Raw genomic sequence first — 24,751 nt, 5'->3', positions numbered from 1 at the left:
AGTTGTATTAATGTTTACAGCAGGTGTTCAACCAATCAATACTTCTATGATTGTAGTTAAATATGTAATTCATATCAGAGTTAATATCATAATAGTGTAGTGGCAGGAAAGACTAATTCACCTATATCAAATATTGTGAATAGGCCTAGAACAACTTATTGCTTGTGTCTGTTGATTTAACAAAGTTGAAATATTTCCATGTATGACCCATACTGGGTCACATTAGAAGTCAGCTTAAAGTCAAAGGAAAAATGTTGAGGGTGTTTTTACTGTTCTCAAATGTAAAAATGCGTCACATTGGACCCTCAACATTATTTAAGGGTTAAAAAACATATTTAAACATTTTTCATTGTGCCCCTAAAGTAGGAACTAACAAATATTAGTGTAGAGCCCTGTATAAGCAATGTTCAGCTTTTTATGTTATAGACCCTATACCAAAGGAAATTTAGGTTCTCAGGAAAATCGCAGATTATCAATTAACCATTAATCGATTGGCGGTCAACCAACTAATGATTAATGAATTAGGCCTAATTGATCATTTGCATCCCTACTCACAACCCAAAGTGGTGTGCATTTAGTGGGACACAAAAATTTGGGTGCACCTAAATTTTGTGCTGGTGCACCTAAAAATAAAAGTTAGGCGCACCAGTGCAACTAATGCAAAAAGTTAGTCTGGAGCCCTGGATATTTCCTTTATGCGCTAAATGTAGTTGCTGTTAGTTATGATTGATGTGACATGTATGACATACAGCACTGCAGACATAACAGTACCTGTTGGTGGTTGGGGAAAGTCCTCATGGCCTCCAGTAAGAGCTGGGTGATGGTACTCAACAGTCGCACGGGCATCCCTGCTGCCAGGTCCTGCTTGGTCAGGTTGAACACACAGGCACTTGCTGCCAGCTGCACGTTCAGAGTGGCAGGATGATTCTTCATACCCAGAACTACCAGCTGGAGGAAAAACAACAGGGAAAAGGAATTAAAAGAGATTACTGCAGAGTTTGAAGTGTGTCATAACAGTCTGTAGGACTACAGATAAACCTGTAACTTTGAAGTATGACAAAACCTTGCATTATGACGTTGTTTTCTTAGAAATGAAGCAAAAGAAATAGTGTTGATGGAATCATATGGGTTATGTTGGTTCACCTTGAGGATGTCCGGTCGTGGCTTCTCCATGACATGAGTCAGACTGAACAGATGAAACAGAGCTTCTCTCACAAACCCTTCCCTCTCACTGTAGCGACGCAGTGCCTCACAGATCTGGATCTCATTGGCTTCGCCCGTTACCTGTTCACACAATTGACAGTTTAGCCGGCCCAAATTTCTAGGGCGTTATGAATGTGTTAATTTACTTTTCTAAACTACCTTTAGATTTCCCTCTCCAGAGAGGAACTCTGAAAATCCAGCTTCTGTGGCCAGGAGTCCCACAAAGCTCATCCCTGGTCTCTCCTTAACAAATGCTGTCACAGCTGCATCTGTAACCTGCAACATTCACACATGCAAGGATTGGCAAATTGACTCAACGTCCTGTATGCTTTCATTACAATCTAGCTGAAACACTCATGGACAAACACATACACACCTGTTTCCGCCCCGACACATCCAGGGAGACGAGAGCAGGCAGGATCCCCGGCTGTCCGAGCAGCTGACGAGCCACATCAGAGGTGAACTGCTTATCATCACTGATGTCCAGGTGCTGCAAACCAACAAGCAAAGTCGTCAAATCACAGAGACAGCATTCTTCTCACAGCAGTGATGTTGACAGGTCTAACAGGTGGTGACTTGAGTGGATCTCTAACAATTTTTCTTAGAGACCCAATGAATTTTTTAAAGGGACAACAAGGAGTTTTGGAAAAGCGAAGTGTTTTCACACTACATTTATGAGCCTCTGCGCACCGTGAAATTCTTTGACCGGCGCAAGACAGACTCATGTTTTCATTCATCAAGAATTAAAGTCAGAGGTTCAAAGACGATCACATACCGTCGTAGTTTCGACCATAAACGGCGATTCGGCAGCGTTATTCTCATGACTCACCACGAAACCGAAAGTAAAGAAACGCTGGAATTTTTTTGTCGCAGAATTTTTCATTCTGCCGATGGAGAAACTCCTCGTTGTCCCTTTAACTCCTGTTTGATGCCGGTATGATGCGATATGGTTGTGATTAACTGTTATATTCATGTTATAATTTGTTCATCTGTTATATCCATATCTGCCTGACAGCTAGATGCCTTGTTTGCCGTTGTGGAATCTCTAACTTAAATGTTTTTTTGTTTTGGTCTTTTATGTATTTTGTAAAAGTTTTTAAACTTAACTGTAAAATTCTGCTCTTTTTCAGTGGGTCTACTTGGCACCACTCCTACCACAAATTAATACATCTAATCAATTCAAAATGTTAAAATGTAACCAATAAAATTCTAATGTTAAAGGTTTATTAGAAAACATAATCACAAAATAAGGTTTGTTTCCTCAATTGTTGAGATAACACCTGTGGTGACTGGCTAGTTGTGATAGTGTCCAAGACTGTGCACACATTGTAATGTATAGCAACATCTCAAAGCAAAATAAATACAAATACCAAGAGGTTTGACAGTAGGCAGTTGCAACTAACCTGCAATACATCCAGCTGCCGTATGACTCCCAGCAGCTGGGCGGTGCTCATCTCCAGCCTCTTCAGCTGGTGCAGGGTGAGGGAGCGCAGACGCTCCTTCAGGCCAAGCAGTGGACTAAGGTTGGTCACTGAGGTGTTGGAGAGATCAAGGCTCTCCAGTCGAGGCAGGGAACAGACATCAATTAGCCCAGAGTCATAGAAGTCTACATTGGCCAGAGAGAGTGAGCGGAGGCCCTGAAGGGAGCTGAAGCGATACCGGATTGGTTCCTCCAGAGAGGACATGGTGAGACCTGTTAAACCAAGTCGCTGGAGGGACTCCTGCAGAGTGTTTGAGAAAAGCAAAACAAAACAACACACTTTAATTACAATGTAGTGCAAGGAAAGAATGGTTAACCAACACAACTAAAGATACTCTGACTTTACCTGACAGTATTTGTTGGTGGCCAGTCCCTGCAGAATATCATGAATAGTGAGGTCTGCATTGACCCTGGCAGCATCCAGCTCCAGCAGCCTGTGAGGACAGAGAGCTTTCTGGAAGGCCTCGGCAGAGATCCGCGCTGTACGGATGCAGGCTCGTCTCAGCCGCAGGTATTCACAGTTCCGGAATACACCCACTGTGCTGTCATTCAGTAAACCTGGAACATAATGTAATGTGTTGAGGGTCATCTCTGGGGCCACGCAAGCCTCAGTAGGACTGAGCTTTGCACAGGAATGCATGTGTTTTGTCTAGGGAGACAACATGTCATGTGGCTCACAGATGCGACACCTTTCATTACATGTTCAGGAGCTTGTTGGAAACTGTTTTAAAACTGAGAAGTTTTATTTTCGTCGTTTACCACACAAAAGCCTATATGAAAAAAACAACCATATCAGTCTTACGGTGGTTGTTATGTACACTCACTGACATGCAAAAGTTTGGGCACCCCTGGTCCAAGTTTCTGTTAATGTGAACAGTTCAGCAAGTGGAAGATGAAATCATCCAAAAGACATAAAGTTAAACATGAAACACTTTTTTCAATATTTTAAATCAATATCAGTGTATTCTTTTAGTTTTCTACAGTTTCAGAGTGAAAAGGGGAAACAAAGCAGCAGCCTGGAGACTTGAGCTCTCAGATAACTTTGACCAAGGTATCAGACAAGATATTTACTATTTACACACTGTGAAAGGGGGGGGGGGGTATAGGTCTTAACTATGCAGGGTGCCCAAATCTTTGCTGCAGGCCCTTTTCCTTTTCTGTCATTTTGAAAATACAAATATACCATATTGTTTAAAATGTAAAGGGGAGGTGTCATCTGTAACTTTATGCCTTTTGGAGATCATTTCATCTTCCACTTACTCTACTGTTCACAGTAACAGACATTTGGATCAGGGGTGCCCAAACGTTTTGCATGCCACTGTAGGTTCAGAAATCACAAACTCGTCTGTTCAGAAAAGCGTGTAAGATCCAGCTTTTACCTTCAGTGGCCATCTTGGCCAGCAGCTGGTCTGCCAGCTCCTGTGGGAAGAGCACAGCTTCTCTGAAGCACAGGGAGCCGTCAGGCCGCTTCACACAGAAACACTCCAGGTTCTGGCTCACATAGGTCAGACACAGGTCTGTGAGAGTGGCTGGAGACGCCTCGTCCTGAAGACACAAAGTTACTTACTTAACATGGTCTATAGAGGTTCCATATCCAGTATCAACATGAGCGTATAAAAGACGTCACACAGAATACCAAAGTGGAACTTACCATGCTCAAGAAACCAGAGGCCATGGCCACAGCTTTTAAAGACGCACTTTTGTATTAGCTTATGCGCTCGAGACTGGTGTGTTTTCTTGCCACTACGGAACACTACAGCTTGTGTAGCTGGCCTAAGAGCGGGCTGCTTTATTTACCGCTGTAAGTCGCAGTGTTGAGCTGTCTGTCTGTCTGTCTGTCTGGGAGTCTGACGCTATGCTAACCTGTCAGACTCCAGCATTAGCGGCGGAGCAGCTAGCTAGCTCACTTGTTGTTTCCTCCGCTGTGGAGAGCCGCTCTCCGTGCTAACACGTAGACAGCAGTCTGCGGCGGCGGAACCCATGTTGAAAAGATACCGACTGATCACTATGGCTACCGGAGCTCTGAACGGAGGAACTGGGAGGGGGGGTGTATTTCTGAGCGATATGCTGAATCTATTTTGACTAGACCAGACAGATCGTAAATAAAGGTCACTGCACTGGAAGTAGATTTGCGAGGGGGCGGGACTACGGAAGCCTGTTGAGGAAGGTTATGAAATACGGAACACACACACTAGCATGCTCTTCTCCGTCTTTTTGAATGGCAGTCCAGTACAGTAACAATTCTGATTCATTTGTTTTAATCCGTTCGTGATCGACAGCATTTTTCCCGTGTGGTTTTGTTTTTCTTTCTTTCTTTTCTTTTTTTTTTTTTTTTAGAAAAAGGCTTTTGTAACATCGCTCGTGAATTCGTTCAGCAAGGTCACAAGTAGCTGTGGATGTGGGGATCGTGGGGGTAGTAAAGCCTTCAACGCGTGGTTATTGTACAGTTACAGCGGAGAGGTGTAACGTTACTGTGGAATATGGCTGGCCTTGTAAACTTCAAAGATGAGAATGAAGTGAAGCAGTTTTTGGACAATCTGGGAATTGAGTACAGCTTCCAATGCTACAAAGAGAAGGATCCTGAAGGTAACACACCTGTGCTGTGCTGTTCAGACATGAGTGGTGCTGAACGTCGGCTGGGAATGGAAACTATACTTTGATTGGCCTTAGTTGTGTTTCCTACATGTTGTTGTTTGCATCGTGTTTTCCTCAGGATGCCAGAGGCTGGCGGACTACCTGGAAGGAGTGAAGAAGAACTATGAGAATGCAGCACAGGTGCTCAAACATAACTGTGAAACACATGGACATGGAGAGAGCTGCTATAAACTGGGTGCTTACCATGTCACAGGAAAAGGTAAATGGCTTGCCTTGCTAAGTAGCTCACTGCTCTCCTGCTTATCCCAAGTCTAAATGTTCACTTCACAAAGTCATCAGGTTTGAATGAATTATTAGTGACGGTGGTGATAATAACAATCTTGTTGACATTCACATCAGTGGTTGAATTTAATTAAAGTAATTTTAAAAATGTCTAATACCCAGGGGGCAAAGCAAAAAACGGACACGGAGCGTTGTAAAAGGTTTGACACCAGAAATGATATCTAGGAACTTCAAGGATTAAAACCTGGGTGGACAACCCGGTCAACTAGCTGCTGGAAAGCTACAGGGGCCAAAACCCCTTTCTGGGGTCATTTTGCTGGCAAAATGATGTAAATGCAAATATTTAGGTACTACAATGGCATAAATAGTCATACAACTATAACATTTGGCAGAGAGTATCTTGACACATAGGGGGAGGCATGAAAAAAAGATTCTGGGGTTTGTTGCAACTCGATCTTAAGATATCACCCTCAACATCCCAAAAAAGACAAAAAAAAGTACTGTTCGCCTGACAAATTCTCATGAAAATTATTATTTTTCAGCACTTAATGGAGAATATCTATGCCAACATGTATATAGAACATTTCCTTAATTCATAAGCTTCCATTTGAGTCCAAGATAGCCTTTCTATCTCCAAAGCCCCACTTGCTGTGGCCAACTGTCTTCTCTATCTATCTGTTCACTGTGGGGAGACCAGAAATAGAATGGTTTCTGATCATGCCAGTTAACATGGAGTTTTTCACAATAGGTGTTGCATTGTTTGGAGACAGCCTGTAGCTTTCCAGTAGCTAGTAGAAAGGCTATCTTGGACTCAAATGGAAGCTTATGAATTAAGGAAGTTTTCTATATACATGTTAGACATAGATATTCTCCATAAAGTGCTGAAAAATAATAATTTTCATGAGAATTTGTCAGGTGAACAGTACTTTTTTGGTCTTTTTTGGGATGTTGAGGGTGATATCTTAAAATCGAGTTGCAACAAACCCCAGAATCTTTTTTTCATGCCTCCCCCTATGTGTCAAGATACTCTCTGCCAAATTGTATAGTTGTATGACTATTTATGCCATTGTAGTACCTAAATATTTGAATTTACATCATTTTGCCAGCAAAATGACCCAAGAAGAGAAGAGGGTTTTGGCCCCTGTAGCTTTCCAGCAGCTAGTTGACCGGGTTGGCCACCCAGGTTTTAATCCTTGAAGTTCCTAGATATCATTTCTGGGGTCAAACCTTTTACAACGCTCCGTGTCCGTTTTTAAAAAAACTGGGATTTTGCCCCCTGGGTATAAGGTACATTTAGTGTACTTTTGTAAAATCTTGACTGCAGGAGGAAATGGAATAGGGGGAATTCAGGTATATTGGGACATCAGGTAATTTGGGACAGATAAGGAAAAACAATGCTTCCACTTGCTTTGAATGGGCTATGGCAAAGTTAAAGGTGCTGATACATTCCTTTGGATGTCTACATTAAAAGTCACATTAAATATTTTGGGTGACATCACACAGGGGTGTGTGGTCAGCATCAAACAGGACGCTGACCCCAAATATCAGGAGGTAAGCAAAACGGCATGTGCTTTTGTTGGAATTTAATATAAGACTATTACATTTGTATGACTAATTTACTGTCTGAAAGTTATATTAAGATGTGTGATGCATTGGTGCACTAAAATAAACAAACGTTGGTTTGTGAGGATGTTTACATTTTCTTAATTTGGACATTTTCTTGCTGTTCCAAATTACCAATAGTGATGTGGTAATTTGGGACAGCATGTTCAGGTTATTTGGGACAGTGTTTCTGGGTTTATATTGAAATATTTCAATAGTGTAGTCATATCTTACATGCTTAAAAGTGAGAAATTCTTACACATATAGGGAAACAAGTACCTTTGTACATTTCAGAATATCAAATCAGCGGTTAATGTGGAATATGTGAAGTGACGTTCAAAAATAGGTCAGATTGTTTTATCTCTTATTATGTCATGAGTTATATTTATTTTATATATTTATATTTAACAAAATATAAAAATAAATGTATTTCTAAAAACATGCTTGCTTCTCCTGAGGTCAATAGTCTGCTCACAATATGTTTTAGGCTATTAAATCTGCTGTTTGTTGAAATAATTAGTATATTTGGTTGATTTGGTTACAAATCATGAGATTATAAACAATACACAACATAAAAATAATAGGCTATAGGCCTAATATACATAAATAAGCAATCTATTCATGTCTTTTTTACGTAATGTAATTGCAGCTCCATGCAATATCCCATTGCACAAGCCTGTGTCCCAAATTACCAAACCTACTGTCCCAATTTACCAAACAAGTTGCAAAAAAATAGTTTTGTGTTCAAAACCTTTAAATAGAGTGCTGTGCTCTCACAAAAGAATTTTAGCACATAATTGTTTCACATAAAGAATGCAGACACCTAGAGGAATCCAGACATATCTCATTTGTTGGGTTATTTATTAATCTTGATGACAAAAAATGGCTCAGAAAATGAATTTACAAAAATTGTCCCAATATACCTGAATTCACCCTACCTTCTACATTACTCCTCTTCATAGGATACACAAATGTTTCTGAATATGCACTGTGTCCTAATGACCTATATATTTCCACTAGGTGGGGTACCAGAGTGTCTGAAAACAGCCTACTCCTGCTTCATGCGCTCTTGCAACACTGGAGGAAAGAAGTCTGTGGATGCCTGCCACAACGTTGGTCTGTTAGCCCATGATGGACGAGCTATGGATGGAGGACCTGACCTGACGGCCGCTACACAGCACTACGAGAAGGCCTGCGCTGGAGGCTTTGCTCCATCATGTTTTAACCTCAGTGCTTTGTACATTGAGGGCAATTCCAAAGGACACGCACCAAATATGAATTTAGCTTTGAAGTACGCCAACAGGGCTTGTGAGCTGGGACATGTGTGGGGCTGTGCTAACGCAAGTCGCATGTACAAGCTGGGAGACGGCACAGAGAAGGATGAGAAGAAAGCGGAGGAACTGAAGAACCGAGCGAAGGAGCTGCATGGTCTAGAGAAGGAAAGACAGCTCAAATTTGCAGAGTGAATCATCATCGTTCGTTCATCATTGTTTTGGTCTGGATGCGCACGTGCTCAGTCAATTTGTTTGTGCAAACAAGTTAAATATAGCGTATGCACAAACAAAACCTGGACTAGGAATTCAGAGATGATCTGGTGTTAGTTTAAGGCAAATGGTCAAAAGTGTGCAACATCAACTAAGTCTGTGGATGGTGACATTCATACCAGTAGAGTTCAGAGAAATGTGTCCATGATGTGTAAAAGCAATAAAATGAATATCCACTCCATCCAGTTTTTTTTGTAAATGTATGTTTTGTCTCTGGTCTTTGATTAAGAAAATGTTTAAACACAAGTTCTAGGTTAAGGCCATAACCATGGAGTCAACATTGGAGGGGGACCAAATCTCTCTCTTTCTATATACCGTATATATACTGTAAATTCGCTAACACATGGGATACTTTTTTTTATTTTTATCTGAATATTGAGGGGGATGTGTCCCCCCCAAAGTATATGGTAATTACGGCCTTGTTAGGTTTAAAGAGCAGTTTGAAATGTCATCAGACCATCCTGTGCACTGGACAGTTATGTGTGGAATATCATTGTGTTATTAGCTCCTTAAGGAGATAACTCTACCAGTGACGAGTAAAGTTATTTCGACATAGCTGTGTGTGAGATTTATACAGAATACTGGACACTTTGACAAGCACAGCAGCTGGTGTGGGTGAGACGGTGGTTGAACCGCAAGGGGGAGTCAGAATCTAAGACGTGAACTTTGCTCCTGTTAACTCACGCTCACAGGGTGTTTCACCCCGAAGTCATGAAACAAGACGGAGTATAACTCCTGTTTATCCTGATTTGAGCCAACTTTGTATTTAGACGTAGAAAATAATAGTGACACAGACAGAAAGTGGGTGTTTACACCATACAGTCGATGGTTTACACAGAGCGCAACTAAGCCGGCGGGCTGCTGGGGATGATGGGTGGACTGTTGAAGCTCCGCCCGTTAGCCGTGCTTTCATTCAAAACAGAGGACAGCTGTTGCTAGGCGCATCGTCGTGTCCTGAGCGTTAGCCTCCAAACTGTTAGCTGTCTGCTGTCTTCTCATGCACCCGCTGGAATATCAGGACGAGACAGAGGGAAACGGCGCACTTCGGTGAGTTAACGGATAATATGAGGCAAAGTTGGCGACATAATTTTAGAAAATACCCCACAGCCGTCGATACAGTAAGCTAGCCTTACGTTAAGCCCCGCGATCGGTTTGGGTGTGTTTGTTTTTATGTGCAGGATGCTCCCTTATCAAAGTAAATCGGCATCCATCAAGAGGAGGGGATACGAAGACGTGCAAAAACACCGTGACTGGTCCGGGTTTTTTCTTTTTTGCAGTACACACTATTTGTAACTGGGTGCAGTTGTTTTTAGCCATTATTCCCCCACCCACGTGAAGATATAGTCGCCCCTACCACCACACACCGAGAGGCAGCAGCGCGGAGTTTGGTAACGATTCTAGCAATAAATCATGCGCTCCCTCCCCGAGCTAACGATTCAAGCTAGCGTGAGTTAAGGCATGCTAATGTGGAAAGCGTTGAGGAAGGAGTGAAGATAGTGAGGCAGGTAGCATTTGTGATTCCTTCGGTTGACTTCTTACTTTGTTTACTACAGCCGCTGCACGGTTCGCTTGTGGGGGGCTTGGTATCAACCCAGTTCTGCTGCAAGCCCAGCGCAGCTCGTCCAGCAGCCATGCCGAACAGCAGGCGCTCTGCTTTGGGTTAGCTCATTGGCGGTGAACCCCCCCTGCACGGTTACCCTCCAGGGGAGTGCTTTGGGTGTGGCGTGGGTTCACCCACGAACAATACTTCGTGCAGTCAGCCTACCTTGTCTCAGCCATAGCATGTCTTGGTTGCAGAATAATAACCACAGCAGAGAGGGTCTGGGTTTGGGTCTGATGATCACAAGTATTTTGGACCTTAACTGATTTCATGAGAGGAACTTTCAGAGCCAGAGTAAGAGAGAGGATCCTCCCGAGTTCAGTTTTTAAACAAGTCTGCTCACGTTTCAGTTAAAACAATCAGCAAGCTGCTCAACCGAACTCTACCTCCCACAATCATTACATTTGTGGATCAGTTTAAATACACGGGGGTCTTCTATATTTCAGAAATAATTTACAGATCTATTATTTTTCAAACTTAAAATATCTTAGCTGTTCTATGACAGCTGAGCCGAGGCTGTGTTGACATTGTCTGTGAATGGTCAGATGACCGTAGCTACAGTTACATGTTGATGTGTGTGTGTGAACCCAAGAATATCTACAGATAGAAGTTATCAGTAGATAACAGGATTGACCCACTCACACATGAGTGAGTATGTTAGTTCTGTTAGCTGTCAAACAGGATTCATTCAAGGTTGAATTCACACCCTCTTCGCTGCCAGTCCGCCTTTTTTCTTAAACAAAGCCTCTGTCTCCCCAAACCTCCCATCTAACGCTCTCATTGTCAGTGTCCTTCCTGTCTGTGTGGCGTTGCTGCTGCTCGCCCCTCTCAGCCCATTTTAAAGGGGTCTAAGGAACGGCCCATATTGCTATTTAGTATGGCTGTGTGGTGCTGCTGTTCTCAACACTTAACATATGACCCAGAGGTCAGCGGTTCAGAGTCATGACTGGCATGCCTTTACAGTGCTGTGGTTGAGTGTGATACAGGAAAAAGCTTCAGCCAGTTGAAATGGATTAAGAACGTATTTATTCATTAGATAGTGCTCACTGCTCAGAGCTGCAGTCATACCAGTTCTGAAAGCATTGTTTGACAGAGTGGTTAGATAACACAAAAGTTAAAGTTTAGCCCAAAATAGGAGATGAAACCTAATTCTTTCCACATGTCAGAGGTCCCCAGTCCTCCATATGTCAAAGGAGGAATCTGTTTGGAATTCCTTGTGGTTTCACTTTATCTGGAGACTGCTGCTAGTTGGTAAAATGTTTAGTGTCTGTAGGTCTGTAGGTCTGTATGGTCAGTAGGTGTTAAGGATACAGATCTGATACGTAGTCTTACAACCAGGGCTTAGCTTTTAATCCAACAAAATATGGTTGATGCAATATTCTACCCAGTGTGCAGATTCACTCTGTGGGTCTTAGGCAACAATCCTCGTCTGTTCAACTATTTACAAATGCTGCGTTGAATTATCATTGTGTATTTTTGGATTTATCCCATTCTTCATTCCTTTCTGACTGTAAACAAACAAAAATGTCTCGTTGATTTACTGTTGCTTGCAAACTGAAATAGTCTGAGCACCTGGAAGTTGTGCTGAAGCTCCCTCAATGACAATACTTTGTGCATAACACATAATCATCTGCTGTATTTCCAAGTATGTAAGCCAATGGTTGTTCATAAAAACATGTGGTCATGTTTTGTAGAGAGAGAAGTCATTCAGATGATATATGTTCATGGATGCAGTTCCAGTTTTCTGTCTTTGAATGATTATACTTCGATAAAAGGCCTTTCTACAGAACGTCTCTTGGTAACTACATACCACCTCCACCTTCCGGGCCAGGCTAATCCCAGAGATGACTTGTATACGTGGGCCCATCTGTTCAGTACTGTGGTGTAGCTGCTCTGTCCAAGGCCTGCAAATGTGATTAGTTAGAGATTACATCTGTGTGTGAGTGAAATGAAACTCCCCTCTCAGAATCAGAGTTGTGTGTTTATAAGAGAGAGGGAGGGATAAAACACTACAGGGCTTTTGCATCATCAGGTTCAGCCTCTTGTGGTTCTCCGGTTCTGTTTGCTCTGTTCTGCATTACATCATGTTCACTGCACAGTTTATGTGAAATGTTCCTAGAAGCAGTTATCTTGTATCCTCCCTGTGAGCTCTGTGTATGTTCTTGAGACGTTTTAGTCTGCATCAGGCTTTTTTTTTTTCTCTGTGAACACTGCTGTTGCTCAGTTGCCAGGGTAACTTAATGCGTGTGTCTGGCACATCCATACAGCACAGATGGAACTGCGAAGTCACTTGTCGTCACATTCTTCCTCTGATGCCTTCCCAGCCTTGGCTCTGCCACCACATGAACAAATTGAGTTAGCGATCTGTAATTCATGTTCTGCTCTGGTTCTGGCGTCCACTCACACGGAGCTTTCTCTAATAATATTTGGACTAAAATTACAGGTCCCTGAGCTTGACAAGTTGTTTTGAAACACTGATAGTAATGTTTCATACAGTGTGTGTTTGATAAGACTTTTTACAGATTGGGTGTTTGTAATCTGGCTGGCAGTTGGCTGAAGTGGGTGTTGTAGAAGTGAGCTTGGCTAAAACATGGCAAGTTGAGGCGTTACTTCAGAAATCTGAGCGGCGGGCACCACTTCGCCATGGATTGAGCAATGTGCTTTTGTGTTGTACACAGAACAACACAAGAGGAAGTAGTGAAAAACCAACTCCCCTTGTTGTTGTGAGAGTGTATTTGCCATGTGGTTCCTGTGTTGTAATCACAGCTCTTGTGTTGTGTTGGGGGAAGTAAAGATTCCACCAAGAGCAGTTGGACACAAAAGTGTTGAAACGGAGATGGTACATGGAGTCAGTTGTGAGGGACACCTGACTGTCTCTCACACAGACACACACACCCTGCTAACACAGGCCACATTAGGCTGAGCTGTGGCTCTGAGGACATGTTATCTTGAATTTAGCAGCGGGCTGACTCTCACATGAGGGGACCGCTGCACAACTTTGTTCCTCTTGCCCCTCTCTCCTCTAGTTCCTTCCTTTTCTCCATCTGCGTTTCTTTGCTCTCACTTTGCCTTTTCTTTTTCACTTGGCCTTCTTGTTGTGAGCGGGACTGATGGGATTTTAGTCCCATGTTTAATTTTGTCTGATTGCCATCTAATTACTAAGCAACATCATCACCAATATATTGAGATATACAACTATTACATACTGTACACTTACCCTCAAGACCCGACTTCCTTCTTCCTTCTACCCTCTTCCTCTCATTTTGGGGGATATTCTGTAATGTCTGTCTGTCTTTTGAGATCATTGCTACCAGTGTGGAGCTTGACTGTCATTATTCTATACCAAAATGATAATGCGTGATGACAAGTTACGCATGAACCTTCACTCCATGGTGCAAAAAAAAAAAAAAAAAAAAAGATACAAGATTACTTTATTTGTCACATACACAAATCACAGAGTAACATACAGTGAAATGTCTCCTGGTTGCTCCTAAACTGGCCTTATAGGCTAAGTAGAATAGATAAGATAAATATGAATAAAATAAAACAAATATGATGTAATGAAGTATAATCTAATAATATAATCAGAAATGAAAGTGCAAGGGTGTGTGTATGTGTCAGGCCGAGTCCTGGTGGTGGGGGGAGTGGTCAGGTTGAGTCATGGTTCAGGAGTCTAATGGCTTGAGGAAAGAAACTCTCAGTTTTGGTCATCATACTCCTAAACCGTTTTCCAGAATATTCGGCCTGTAAAATGTTGTTCCACCCGTGTTCTTTACCTTCTACATCTTGAAAAGAAAGTAAATCTGGTCTTTTCTGTAGCAGCATAAGACTTGTGGTGCGTAGTGAACGACCCGCTCTGCCTCCTGAGCCACTTGCTGTCTCTCCAATTTGTATATTGCACTTGGCAATACTGTGTAATATATTTAAATGGCAAAGCCCAAACTTTTCACAGTTTTTGATACTTGGTGTGAACAACACAGATTAGTCACTCAAATAGTATCGGATGTAATGTCAAGCACTACTTGTAAACAGGTCGTGGTGGTATGGAGCTGCACTGAGCCAGAACTGATCTGCACATCTCCTCTGACCTTATCAATTAGAATTGGTCTTTCATAGCCATCCACTATATCAAATAAGTTTAGCTGCTCTTGGTCCTCATTGTCTTGAACATGAAGCTGGTAAGGATTAGAGTCTTGAAAATTTGAGTTTTCACTTTTTTCTACCACTTTTCTAGTTTTTTAGCTTGGCTGCTCTAATTACAAACTCTTAATTATGTTATATGTGTGTGTGTGTGTGTGTGTGTGTGTGTGTGTGTGTGTGTGTGTGTTATGTAGTAGCAGGCAATGTCAACATATCTGTCTTCTTTTTTTCCTGATGTGGCTTTTTTCATCTGAAAATGTAGCCTTGTTATATTCCAGAGATCCTTCATTCCTCCAGCAGTTGGAATGAAATCAGATGGGACCATAGGAAACAGTTGGATAAATCAGGGCCAGCACATGGGTTTCTAGTCTCTGCTGTTTGAGAGAGGCGTTCAGTACTGCAGTAAAATGCAAACGTATCTCTTCTCCTCCTGATGTCCACCATTTGCTCCCTCTGACAAACAGATCGTATCAAAGCGGAAACATGGCTCTGTACGGAGCAGGTTGTAGTCTGGCTACTCGTTATGTTGGCTCAAGACGAAATGGGAAAGTCTCACGTACTGTGTTGCCACCTCCTATGTTGCATCTGTGCAGTTACATTAATCTCTCTGCTTGTGTGTATGGTTTTTTTTTTTTTTTTTTTCAAATCTATTTAAAGTCAGCTCACCCAACTTGTGTTAGCTGTTGGTGTGTAAGGTTGCAGGCGTTTGGGGCCACGGGGTCAGGGGTCAAAGGTGAGTTCAGGGACAAGAGCCCAGCCTTTGAGGCATGCAGAATTCCATCTCCTAAGGTCTTGCTCCACCTCACACTCCCAGGCTGGTTCTCCTTTGTTTTCTGTGTCATGTGGCATTTTCTCTGCACACGCTGAATATTCTGACCAGAGGAAGTTTGATTTCAGTTTTCCCTCACTTATTTAAAAACATGGTTTAGAAGGCTGTTGTATTAGACTGCTTGGTTTTGAACATGGCTAGAAACTTCTTTCTTTCTCAAAATGTACAGTCATAAGCTGTAACACCTTGCTGCTTTTATTACAGTGGAACAGTGCACTACTTGTTGGTGTTTCAATTTTTTGGACTACTTGGGCATTGTTGTTCTGCAGATCAGAATAAGGACCAGGTCATAACCCCCCCCCCCACTGACCCAGTGTAAACAGACAGACGCCGCACCCTTCCACTTCCCTTGCATATTGTCCTGATCCACCAGTCTGGATCAGTCTGTGTGGTCTCCACACAGCCTGGTCTACCTGTCCAAACCTCTGAGTGTTTTGGCTCAGGGACTACACCGAGAACCGAGCCTCGGTTGTGTCATGGAAACTTGTGAACTTGATTCAACCCTGCCGGCAAACATGATTCCACTTCCCTCTCCTCCTTCCATCTTTGTTCCCCTAATCAGGGGTGCAAACTTGTCACCTTTTGGCGAAATTTGCCGTTTTGGATCCCAAATGGGTCATTTTGTGTGATTCATGTGAATCCGCAATTTAAAAAAAATTTGAGGGGGGGGGTGTGGCGAGGTGAGCCGAGGCAATGCACCTGTCTCTTTAAGGCGTGTGCACCTTATCTGGAGGAAAACAAGTGGATGAAACAACGGCTTTGAGGTGACTGCCACAGTTGTTAGATTTAATCAATGGGACCAACATTAATCTCCTATAAAGAGTTTAACCAGCCAGCGGTAAACCTCGTTATCGCCAGCGGGAAGACGACGGAGTCGGCCCCGAGCTATCGGTTCAGTAGACCGGCTACTGCCTCTGAGACGAGCTGGTAGCATGGATGTAGCCTACTAGCCCCTGGTCGCTGCTCCCTCTGTATTTCTCCTAAAACAAACGTCGGAGCAAATTTCCTAACAGGCGATATCTGGATTACTGACCACAGACTGAGGATTTAACGTGACTTTCTCACATGAAAAAATATGAAACCTTTTATCAGCTAGCGGACTTTATGCCTAGTTGTGATGCTGTCCGTGTGTGTTTTGAACGTTGTTTCAAACTATGTGCGTTTGCTTGAACATCTTTTAAATACATATTGCCGCTTAATATGTTTTATGTAGCCTAAGGCATTTTTAAGCTTCAGTGTGTTATTGGACAGAAAGAGCAGCGCTGCCTCGGAGCATAGCCTACATACAGAAAACACATTTACATCAATAAATAAATGTTTTACAATGAACCAATCAGTCTGTATTACATTTTATTTAGGTCATATTTCACAAGTTCAGGTAGCCTAATTAGCTAGCTGTCAGCAAGCTATAACTAATGTAAGCTCGCCACTCTCACTTTGTTTTCAGAATGACTGAGTAAGACTGGGACTGAGCTGGTACCTTTGGGATGCCTCAACAATTGATTTCCAAAACCACTTTTTTGCAAGGTTCATCTGATGGACATCTAGGGACAGATTCACTAAGGTTTGCACAGCTTTTGCTCATGCTAAACCTGCATAGGCTGAGCAATCTGCCCCTCTGTTTGTCTTTGAAGACCCTCTTCACATGTTTCAAAACCAAACACAGAGAGACAGATTGTGCAGGTTTAACACGAGCAAAAGCTGTGCAAACCTGAGTAAATCTGGACCCTAGTCTCATGCTAAAATTGACTGTAAATTCACCTTTAAAGTTGGTTTTTAAGACCTCTCGGCTCGGGCTGTTGTTGAGGTCAGAGTCTGAACGTGCAGAATTACTTTCATTTGTTAATTTGATATTTAGCCAAGTGCAAAATGTGTGTGTATAGCCTTATTTGTTTTAGCCTTTTTTAATGGACAATAATTTTTGCACTGCTGAGTTGAATTTGATTTGAATATGATTTATTTTATTTTGTTTTAAAAACTAATTTAAGTGTGCAAGGCCTTATTCTTCATTTTTATAAAAGCGTCAAAACCTTGTTGGACTAAGGCTATGCAAAGTTAATTCTTGTTTAAGCGTTTTTTTAGGATCCTAATAAACACGCCCCTTTGTTAGCCATTGCATTCCTCCGTGTTGCGCTCATTAAGATTCATGTGAACAGATTTCTGTCATTCAGTGAACTTGTAGTTTAACACTTGTATTGACAGTCATCTTACCGTATAACTAAACTGTCAGCCAGGTTTAAATTGAGCTCCGCCCATAAATCCAGTTAACGGATGGGCTGAACAAGCCTGATCTAAGCTCCTCTTCTGCCAGCATTTCTTTTGTACTGCTTCCTCAGTGTCAGGTACACAGCACACAGTGGGCTGTTGCCTTCAGAACACTGAATCTACAGCTTTATCCTCACTAATTGATCTGCTCTTTGCCTTCCTTTTTACCAACCGCTCTTTGATGAATGAAAGGCAGTGATTCGTTATGTTTTCTTTGTCATCTTGAGGACTCCCTTTAGATTTTCATGGGACTGAGACAACCTGTTTCCTGTCGCCTTTTGTCAGGCCTCCCACAGGTCAGGTCTTGACAGGCAAACAGGGACATGCACTCACATGCCTGCAGTTCCATAATTCACAACTTTTTTAATTCACTTCATGTACACCATTTCTTAAAGGGACATTGTGTAACTTCTCCTGTTATCTATTCACGAAAATCGATTATTTCGTTCAAAAGTCTGTTTTTCATTAATCAGTAATCCCCCCCCCCCCCCCCCCCATCAACAAACTGAAGTGTTCCTTTCAGCTCTGAATGAGCCGTTCATATCATTCATATCTCCATGGAGCGGGTAAGCTCGGTGCTGGCTGCCATGTGGTGTCTCCATGTTTTTACGTTCAGTGGCAGCGTGACGGTAGGAAACCACGGAAACTCAGCGGAGACACCGGAGCTGTCGGCTCAGGTGGAGGTGGCGTCTGTGAAAAGTCACCGCGGTAACGCAGTGAGGACTGTGAGGACTGCACGTGAATGCTGCAAATTCAGGTGCAGTCGGAAAAACGGCCGTCGGTAACAAACCAGATGTCATTTTAGTCACAGAGTCCAGAGAAAGCCGGTAAAACGTGGGTCAGGTAAACAATACGACATCACTATGACAACATATTGTCACGTGTGTTGTTTTGCCTCGTGCTGACGGACCACTTGTTTACATAGAGGCTTGTTTAAGCTGTTAAGCGCAGCGGCTGTTGTCCGTCTGCCATCTAACCGATTTCACGTGAATGCAGCATGAAAAACATGACTGAGTTACAACCGCATTGCCGTACCTTTAATGTATCATGTCAGATCTGACAGAAGAGCAAAAATGAAAACACAACACTCAACTTGTTTGCTTTTTTCTAGACAAGGCAGTTACAGAAGAGACTGTAACTGTGTATTTAACACAGTTCATGTGGAATGTGAGCAACAGGAAATAATGTTTACATGAAAATGTTGCACAAATCTTCTGAGTAAAGTAAGACGATTTCTAAACACTAAGAAAGTAAAAGGGAGCTTTCCTTTGAATGAATGAAGTGTACAGTGTTACACCTCATAGGGAATCATTTCTTTCCTCTCCCTGCATGTTAGTTGGAGTTACTCCATTCCAGAGTAGTGTACTGTAAGCCAACTAAGTAAAGTCCGATAAGTTAGAATGTGTAGGGCTGCAACTAACCATTATTTTCATTATCGATTATTCTGTCGATTATTTAAATGATTAATCGATTTGTTTGGTCAATAAAATGTTGAAAAATGTCAATCAGTGTTTCTCAAACCACAAGATGACGTCCTCAAACCAAAGAGAGACTCAGTTTGTTGTCATAAAGGAACAAAGAAATGAGAAATATTCACATTTAAGAAGCTGAAATCAGAGAATTTTGACTTTTTTTCTTAAACTACCCAAACTGATTATCCGATTATCAAAATAGTTGACGATTAATTTAATAATCGATTATTGTTTTAGCTCTAATATGGTTAAAGCTAAGGATTGTTGAAACCAGTATTAGACATCAGCTCCCAGAATGCAATGCTATTCACAGTATATAGCCTAACAGTATTTTATGGGATAAAACAGAAATGATAGTCAGGTGTTAGAGGGAAACTTCTCCAGAGAAGTGACTGATCATACTGCATGAACCCTGGTGTGTGTCAGTGTGTGCTGAAGACCAGCTGCTGACATGAAAGACTGGACAGACAGACGTGTGTGTAAATGGTTAAATCTGGTTGTTTATCTGGTTTTCCTTTTGTCTCCTACTCAGAATCTGATAAAGCTGGGAGCGCTGCACAGATTTGGGAAGAGAATAGGGAGGGCGACATTGCTGCTGGAAACAATGTCTTTTCCTATTTTTAGTCAGTAGATGGATGTTTAGTAGCACATGCATCCTGTCTGTACTTGTCCTCTGAGAGATGAGGATCCAACCAGTACTGTCTGTGCAACTCCAGCACGTAGTGTCATTTGTGCGTGTGTGTGTGTGCAGAGTAGACAGTGTAGCCTCTGGCCACACTGCTCTGTGGGAGAGGAGGATCAGGATCAGAACGGGGGTGTGTGGAGGGGCTCATTCAGAGGGGGAGGGGAGCCGTGTGCAGGCCTTGAAGAGATACAGCTGTTTCTACTGTCTCAGCTGTTGTTCTTCTTCCATTTGATGCAGGCTCAGTTTCCCACCCTCTGTCTTTCTTACTCTCTCTCTCACACACACACACACACACACACTGGAAGAAGCACAGAGTGTAACATTGTTCTGCCTTGTGAGAGAAAGATGAAAGAATCAATCTTTCCTAGCTGCTGTCAGGCGGGAATAGTGAGTTTGCACCAACTAGTAAGAGAGGCCATGGCCAGACTGGTAACATGTCTGACTGCTCTCATTGCTTTTTGCTTTGGCCTTCACCTCTCTTGTTGTGTGTCTGTCTGTCCTTTGTTTCTTCAACTAGCATGAAGTTGGATTTCATTTTTTTGAAGGATTCAACAACTTCCTTCCTCTTGTTTTTTCCCTTGACCTCAGAATGTGTGTGTGTCCTTCATGTATCTCTCTGTGTCCAGGTTCAGGCGTCCATGTAGCTCTGGCTCTCATTCCTGCTCCTTGACTGAACACAAGTGTTCTTCGATCACACACTTTACTCGTCCCTTTGCTGTCAATCTTATTTCTCTGTTTTCCTTCTCACTAGCAAACCTTTTGTGTTTTACCTTGTAATTGGCTCTCAAAGGAATTTTCAATCGAAAGCAACTGGACTTGGTTATTTGTCTAGGAAGACGTTTCACCTCTCATCCAAGAGGCTTCATCAGTTCATGTAGCATCTGACCAGACTGGGACTGGTCCAACTATCTGGTGTGGAGACCCAGGTATTTAACCTCTTGGAGGGGCTTTCACAAGGCTGATGATGTCACTGGTTCCCTTTTGTGCTCCAAGTGCAAACGACAGTTGTTTGAGTGACTGTCTTTGGTGGAAAGTTGGTTTGGACTTCGTTAGTGCCCTATGTTGTTATAACGACAGTCGTTGGAGTCACTTGCCACTTGTGAACAGTTGTTTTTCTTAGGCCCCGTCCAGGCAAATACGTTTTTTTCGAATCCGGATAAATACTTTATCGGATCGGCGTTGCGTCCACATGGATACGCAGTTTTCGGGGGGTGAAAACTGTATTTTTTGAAAACGGGTCCCAGAGTGGGAAAATTTGAAAACGCCGCCCCAGCGTTTTCGTCTGGACGGCCAATACGGATTTTTTCTGAAACGATGATGTCATACTCATACCCCCCACCGCTCTACCTGTAACCTGAGACACACCGCTACAGCAGCTACACACTGACAGTCTATGGACGTAACAACAACAACGGCTGACTACCGTCGGGTTGCTCAGACGCTGCGACTGAATCGCGCCTGTTTAATCATCACTGATCGTCATATTTACTCTGTAAATTTCAAAGGAGTTCAAAGCCTTGTTCTCAACCTTCTGTGACAAAGACAGTCACTCAAACAACTGTCGTTGGCACTTGGAGCACAAAAGGGAACCAGTGACATCATCGGTCTTGTGAAAGCCCCTCCAAGAGGTTAAATACCTGGGTCTCCACACCAGATAGTTGGACCAGTCCCAGCCTGGTCAGATGCTACATGAACTGATGAAGCCTCTTGGATGAGAGGTGAAACGTCTTCCTAGACAAATAACCAAGTCCAGTTTCTTTCAATTGAAAATTCCTTTGAGATACTATGACCTGGACAAATGAGAATATGCACAGGCCCTTTGTAATTGGCTATTTAACCAGGCCCTGGAGACAGGGCAATGCCATATTAGGGGAAGTCATGCGTGCAGCTCTGTGTGGGTGTGGGTTCTTGGTGTGTGTGTGTGTGTGTGTGTGTGTGTGTGTTTGTGTGTGTGAGGGAGCATGTGTTGAACTGGGAGTGCTCAGTTAAACAAGTTCAAAGTGACTACAGTTTTGGATCAAAACTAATCTTCTAACTAAATAAGTCAGAAAGTGAAACTCAACACAGGGGCACACGACTATGTTTAACTCTGGAAAACACTCCCCGCTTTTGAAAAAACATTGCTTTACATATTCTCACACACAGGATATAACACTAACAGCCTACAGTGTGTGTGAGTGTGTGAGTGAGAGAGTTTCAGTATTGGCTGGTGCATTGCTCTTTTGGGTCAGATATCTGAGCAGAGTAGGCCAACCTAAAAGAGGACAGAACAAGTTGCTGGAGGAGGATGAGCTCATTGTTACAAAGATAGGAGATGCCCTGTAGATTTTAGGGTTGTATGTGGGAGAAGGATGACTGGAGACAGACAGAGACACAACGGCAGAGGACTAACACACAATGAGAGGTGCTCCTGCTAGGGCTGGGCGATATGGCCTAAAAAAAATCTTGATTCATTTAAATTGATTCCCCCCCCTCCCACCTAAAGCTATGGTCTTTTCTTTTCTTTATTAGGATCCCCATTAGCACCTGCAGCAGCATCGGCTATTCTTCCTGGGGTCCGACATACACACAACATACACATAAACACTCACATATACACATAAGAAACATACATTATATGTCTACGACAGCACAATTGGATCTCAAGTGACCGGACCAGTAAAATTGGACTCCCTGCTGGACCAGTTTTGGAATTTAGAAAAAAGCACCCCCCACACACGGACACACACACCCCCCCTCCGAGCTCGTATGGCCCTCCCCTCGGAGCCTCCTAATGACACACCCCGACCCCAGAGCAGAGCAACAAGCCTGCTGCCAGCAGAAACCAAACACGGCTTTGAATTCCGAGTAAAATGTCGAATTCACAACTTCCACAATAAAACCAAAGATTACCTGTTCAACATAAACTCTGCTGGGGGGTGGGGGGAGCGATCGCATCAATCAAACAAAGAAACACGAGAGAATCCGGTCAATTTTCAAAATACAACACCGGGAATGACAAATACGTGAGGCCAATGTGTACGTTTGTAGCCTATTTGTGTTTATTAATCGAAACAGAGCGCGAGAGATGAACACACACAGAACTGAGGGGCGAAGCGCTCGTCCCCCGGCCGCCACAGAGTCGTTAATTAATGGTAAACGCTGGATGCGCTGGTTGATAAGTTTCGTTTTTAATGAGGAGGAACTATGAAGAACTCAGCTGTGATTGAAAAGCACGAGTCGAAAGTTGTAACTGTGTAGTGGAAAGGGGTGCAAAGTACCTAATGGTTGGTTGTGGAAACCCTGCTTTACATTGTTTTAACATTAAAAACAAAAATCATCATTCTGAAGGTGTGGCGGCTTTTATTTTGCCGTGGCGGTGCGCCACAATCAATTACATGTAGAGGAAACCCTGTATAATATTATATATACACACACAAACCAAGCCTGCAAGCAAACAAGCATCCAGCAAAATGATGGGGTCAGAGAAAGAGGCTTTGTTCACACTGGACGGTTTGTTGATGAGTTTTGACTTGAGCCGGATTCCTCAAGAATTTTGTCACTTCTAGAAATAAGGTCTTTTGCACCAGGACTGTGTTTGTGTGTGTTTGCTGTCAAATAATGGTACAGTTTGTCTTGTCAGGTTGCAGCTTGCCTTGTTTCGTAAGTCTATGTCTCACTCTAAAGCCCTGAGGGCCCAGACCCAATCCAGGAAGTGCTGTGTCTCTGTCTTTGTGAAGGTGAAAGAATCTTAGCAGCAGACAAAGATGGGGATGAAGGTGTTTTGGTCACACCATTTGTTTGGAAAAGTCCCATTATACAGTCCTATTTCTAAGCCCAATTAAGACCAGCCCAATGTCTCATAGAAGCCACATATAATTCTCTTCACTGATAGGCCTTACTATACAGGAAGTTTTGCTTTTGCATCAGCAGCGGTAACGTCACTTATTTTTGGTGGTTTCAACACATCAGTGACACTTGTGCAGTTCAATAACTTCTAGGCTGCTGGGACAAAAACAAAGTGTCAATGTCAAAGGAAACCTGTGTGTCCTTTCAGAAAAGACATCATGTAAACCCCAACACTGATCTGCTGTGAGCCAAACTAGTGTGTAAATTTACACTGCCGACGTCTAGTCAGGACTTTTCAATAAAAAGTGCCAAAAGTCTTTTCTCCTAACTTTTGACCCTACTACATTATTGAGTTAGCAACAGTTGAGTAACCACTTTCTGACACATTCACTATTATCGCTGCTCCTGCCAGTTTGTTGTAATGTAGAAGACTGAAAACATGCTGGAGAGACACTCAAATGACTGAGCTTAGTCACTGATACATCCATAACTGTTATAGTATGTATCAGTTTACCGTTTATTCACATATAGAAGAGGTATAAAAATCATTAAAATGTTTGTAATTTCATAAGTGAAATGGGACACCCTGAGAAGCTCAAGAGCTTTATTGCTAACAACCAAGTGTCCTGATGTAATCACCTGACATTGAGCAGATTTTTGGAGTTGAATGTGTTTTCCCATTTAGAAAAGTTGTGACCTGTCCCTTTTTCCTGATCATAAACCCAATAGCTAGCCTGACAAGCCAGACTATATCATTAACATGTCTAGTCTGGCAACGACCGGTAGACCTCATTGCGTTAAGCCCGCCCAACGACTCTCTAAACAGATAGAGCGCTGTGATTGGTGAACACAATCGGTGTTCGAGACTCAAAAAGTTCCTATGGCTCGTTTCTAGACCCACCTACGGAGCAAATAGATTTGCTGCCGCTAGGGTGCAGCTAGATTTCTAGGCTACCCAATAGCTTAATAAACAGAAAATGTTTTGGCCGTCTAATTCTAAAATACTGTACTTCTCCTGAACATTGTTTATAATCTAGCCTATAGTATACAAAATATAAAGACTTTTTTTTGAAAATGTGGTTCTTAATGGAACACTCAGCCGTGATGATCTGCACCATTTGTGTTGACAAGATATCAGCCTGTTATTTGCTGTTTGTATTAGCCCCAGAGCAGACAGAATGAGTCATGAAGTAGTCAGGTGACTTCAGGAGTCATTCAGTTGACGC

The 24,751-nt window shown here is 42.6% G+C and overlaps 3 protein-coding genes across 6 annotated transcripts in view; 2 read left to right on the top strand and 1 right to left on the bottom strand.

The window, feature by feature from the left end:
• zyg11 (zyg-11 family member, cell cycle regulator) overlaps nt 1-24,751 on the bottom strand; it is a 50,606-nt gene that overhangs the window by 13,296 nt on the left and 12,559 nt on the right. Inside the window, exons 1-8 of one of the 2 annotated variants that reach the window (XM_083970633.1) lie at nt 4,335-4,627; nt 4,063-4,228; nt 3,030-3,241; nt 2,607-2,924; nt 1,580-1,693; nt 1,363-1,479; nt 1,144-1,284; nt 772-948 (exon numbers count right to left, since the gene is read on the bottom strand). In XM_083970633.1, the coding sequence (XP_083826759.1) occupies nt 772-948; nt 1,144-1,284; nt 1,363-1,479; nt 1,580-1,693; nt 2,607-2,924; nt 3,030-3,241; nt 4,063-4,228; nt 4,335-4,358 (1,269 nt within the window). In that variant the 5' untranslated portion in view covers nt 4,359-4,627. Of the gene's footprint in view, nt 1-771; nt 949-1,143; nt 1,285-1,362; nt 1,480-1,579; nt 1,694-2,606; nt 2,925-3,029; nt 3,242-4,062; nt 4,229-4,334; nt 4,628-24,751 lie in introns of those variants that run through there. The other variant, XM_083970634.1, reaches the window with a different exon arrangement.
• Nucleotides 4,994-8,832, top strand: coa7 (cytochrome c oxidase assembly factor 7). The gene is made up of 3 exons (XM_083970661.1): nt 4,994-5,269; nt 5,397-5,537; nt 8,183-8,832. Exons 1-3 carry the CDS (start codon nt 5,164-5,166, stop codon nt 8,626-8,628), a joined length of 693 nt encoding a protein of 230 aa, XP_083826787.1. The 5' UTR covers nt 4,994-5,163; the 3' UTR covers nt 8,629-8,832.
• The window catches only part of ralgps2 (Ral GEF with PH domain and SH3 binding motif 2), a 90,122-nt gene continuing 75,003 nt past the window's right edge, over nt 9,633-24,751 (top strand). For 2 of the 3 annotated variants that reach the window (XM_083970640.1, XM_083970638.1), the window contains exon 1: nt 9,635-9,753. The gene's annotated coding sequence lies outside the window, so the exon portion shown is untranslated. Of the gene's footprint in view, nt 9,754-24,751 lie in introns of all 3 variants that reach the window. The other variant, XM_083970639.1, reaches the window with a different exon arrangement.

Source organism: Trachurus trachurus (assembly GCF_905171665.1).
Source record: "Trachurus trachurus genome assembly, chromosome: 4".
NCBI classification, from domain to species: Eukaryota; Metazoa; Chordata; class Actinopteri; order Carangiformes; family Carangidae; genus Trachurus; species Trachurus trachurus.
Note: the sequence above shows the minus strand (reverse complement) of the source record. Positions and strands in the feature narration are given on the sequence as shown.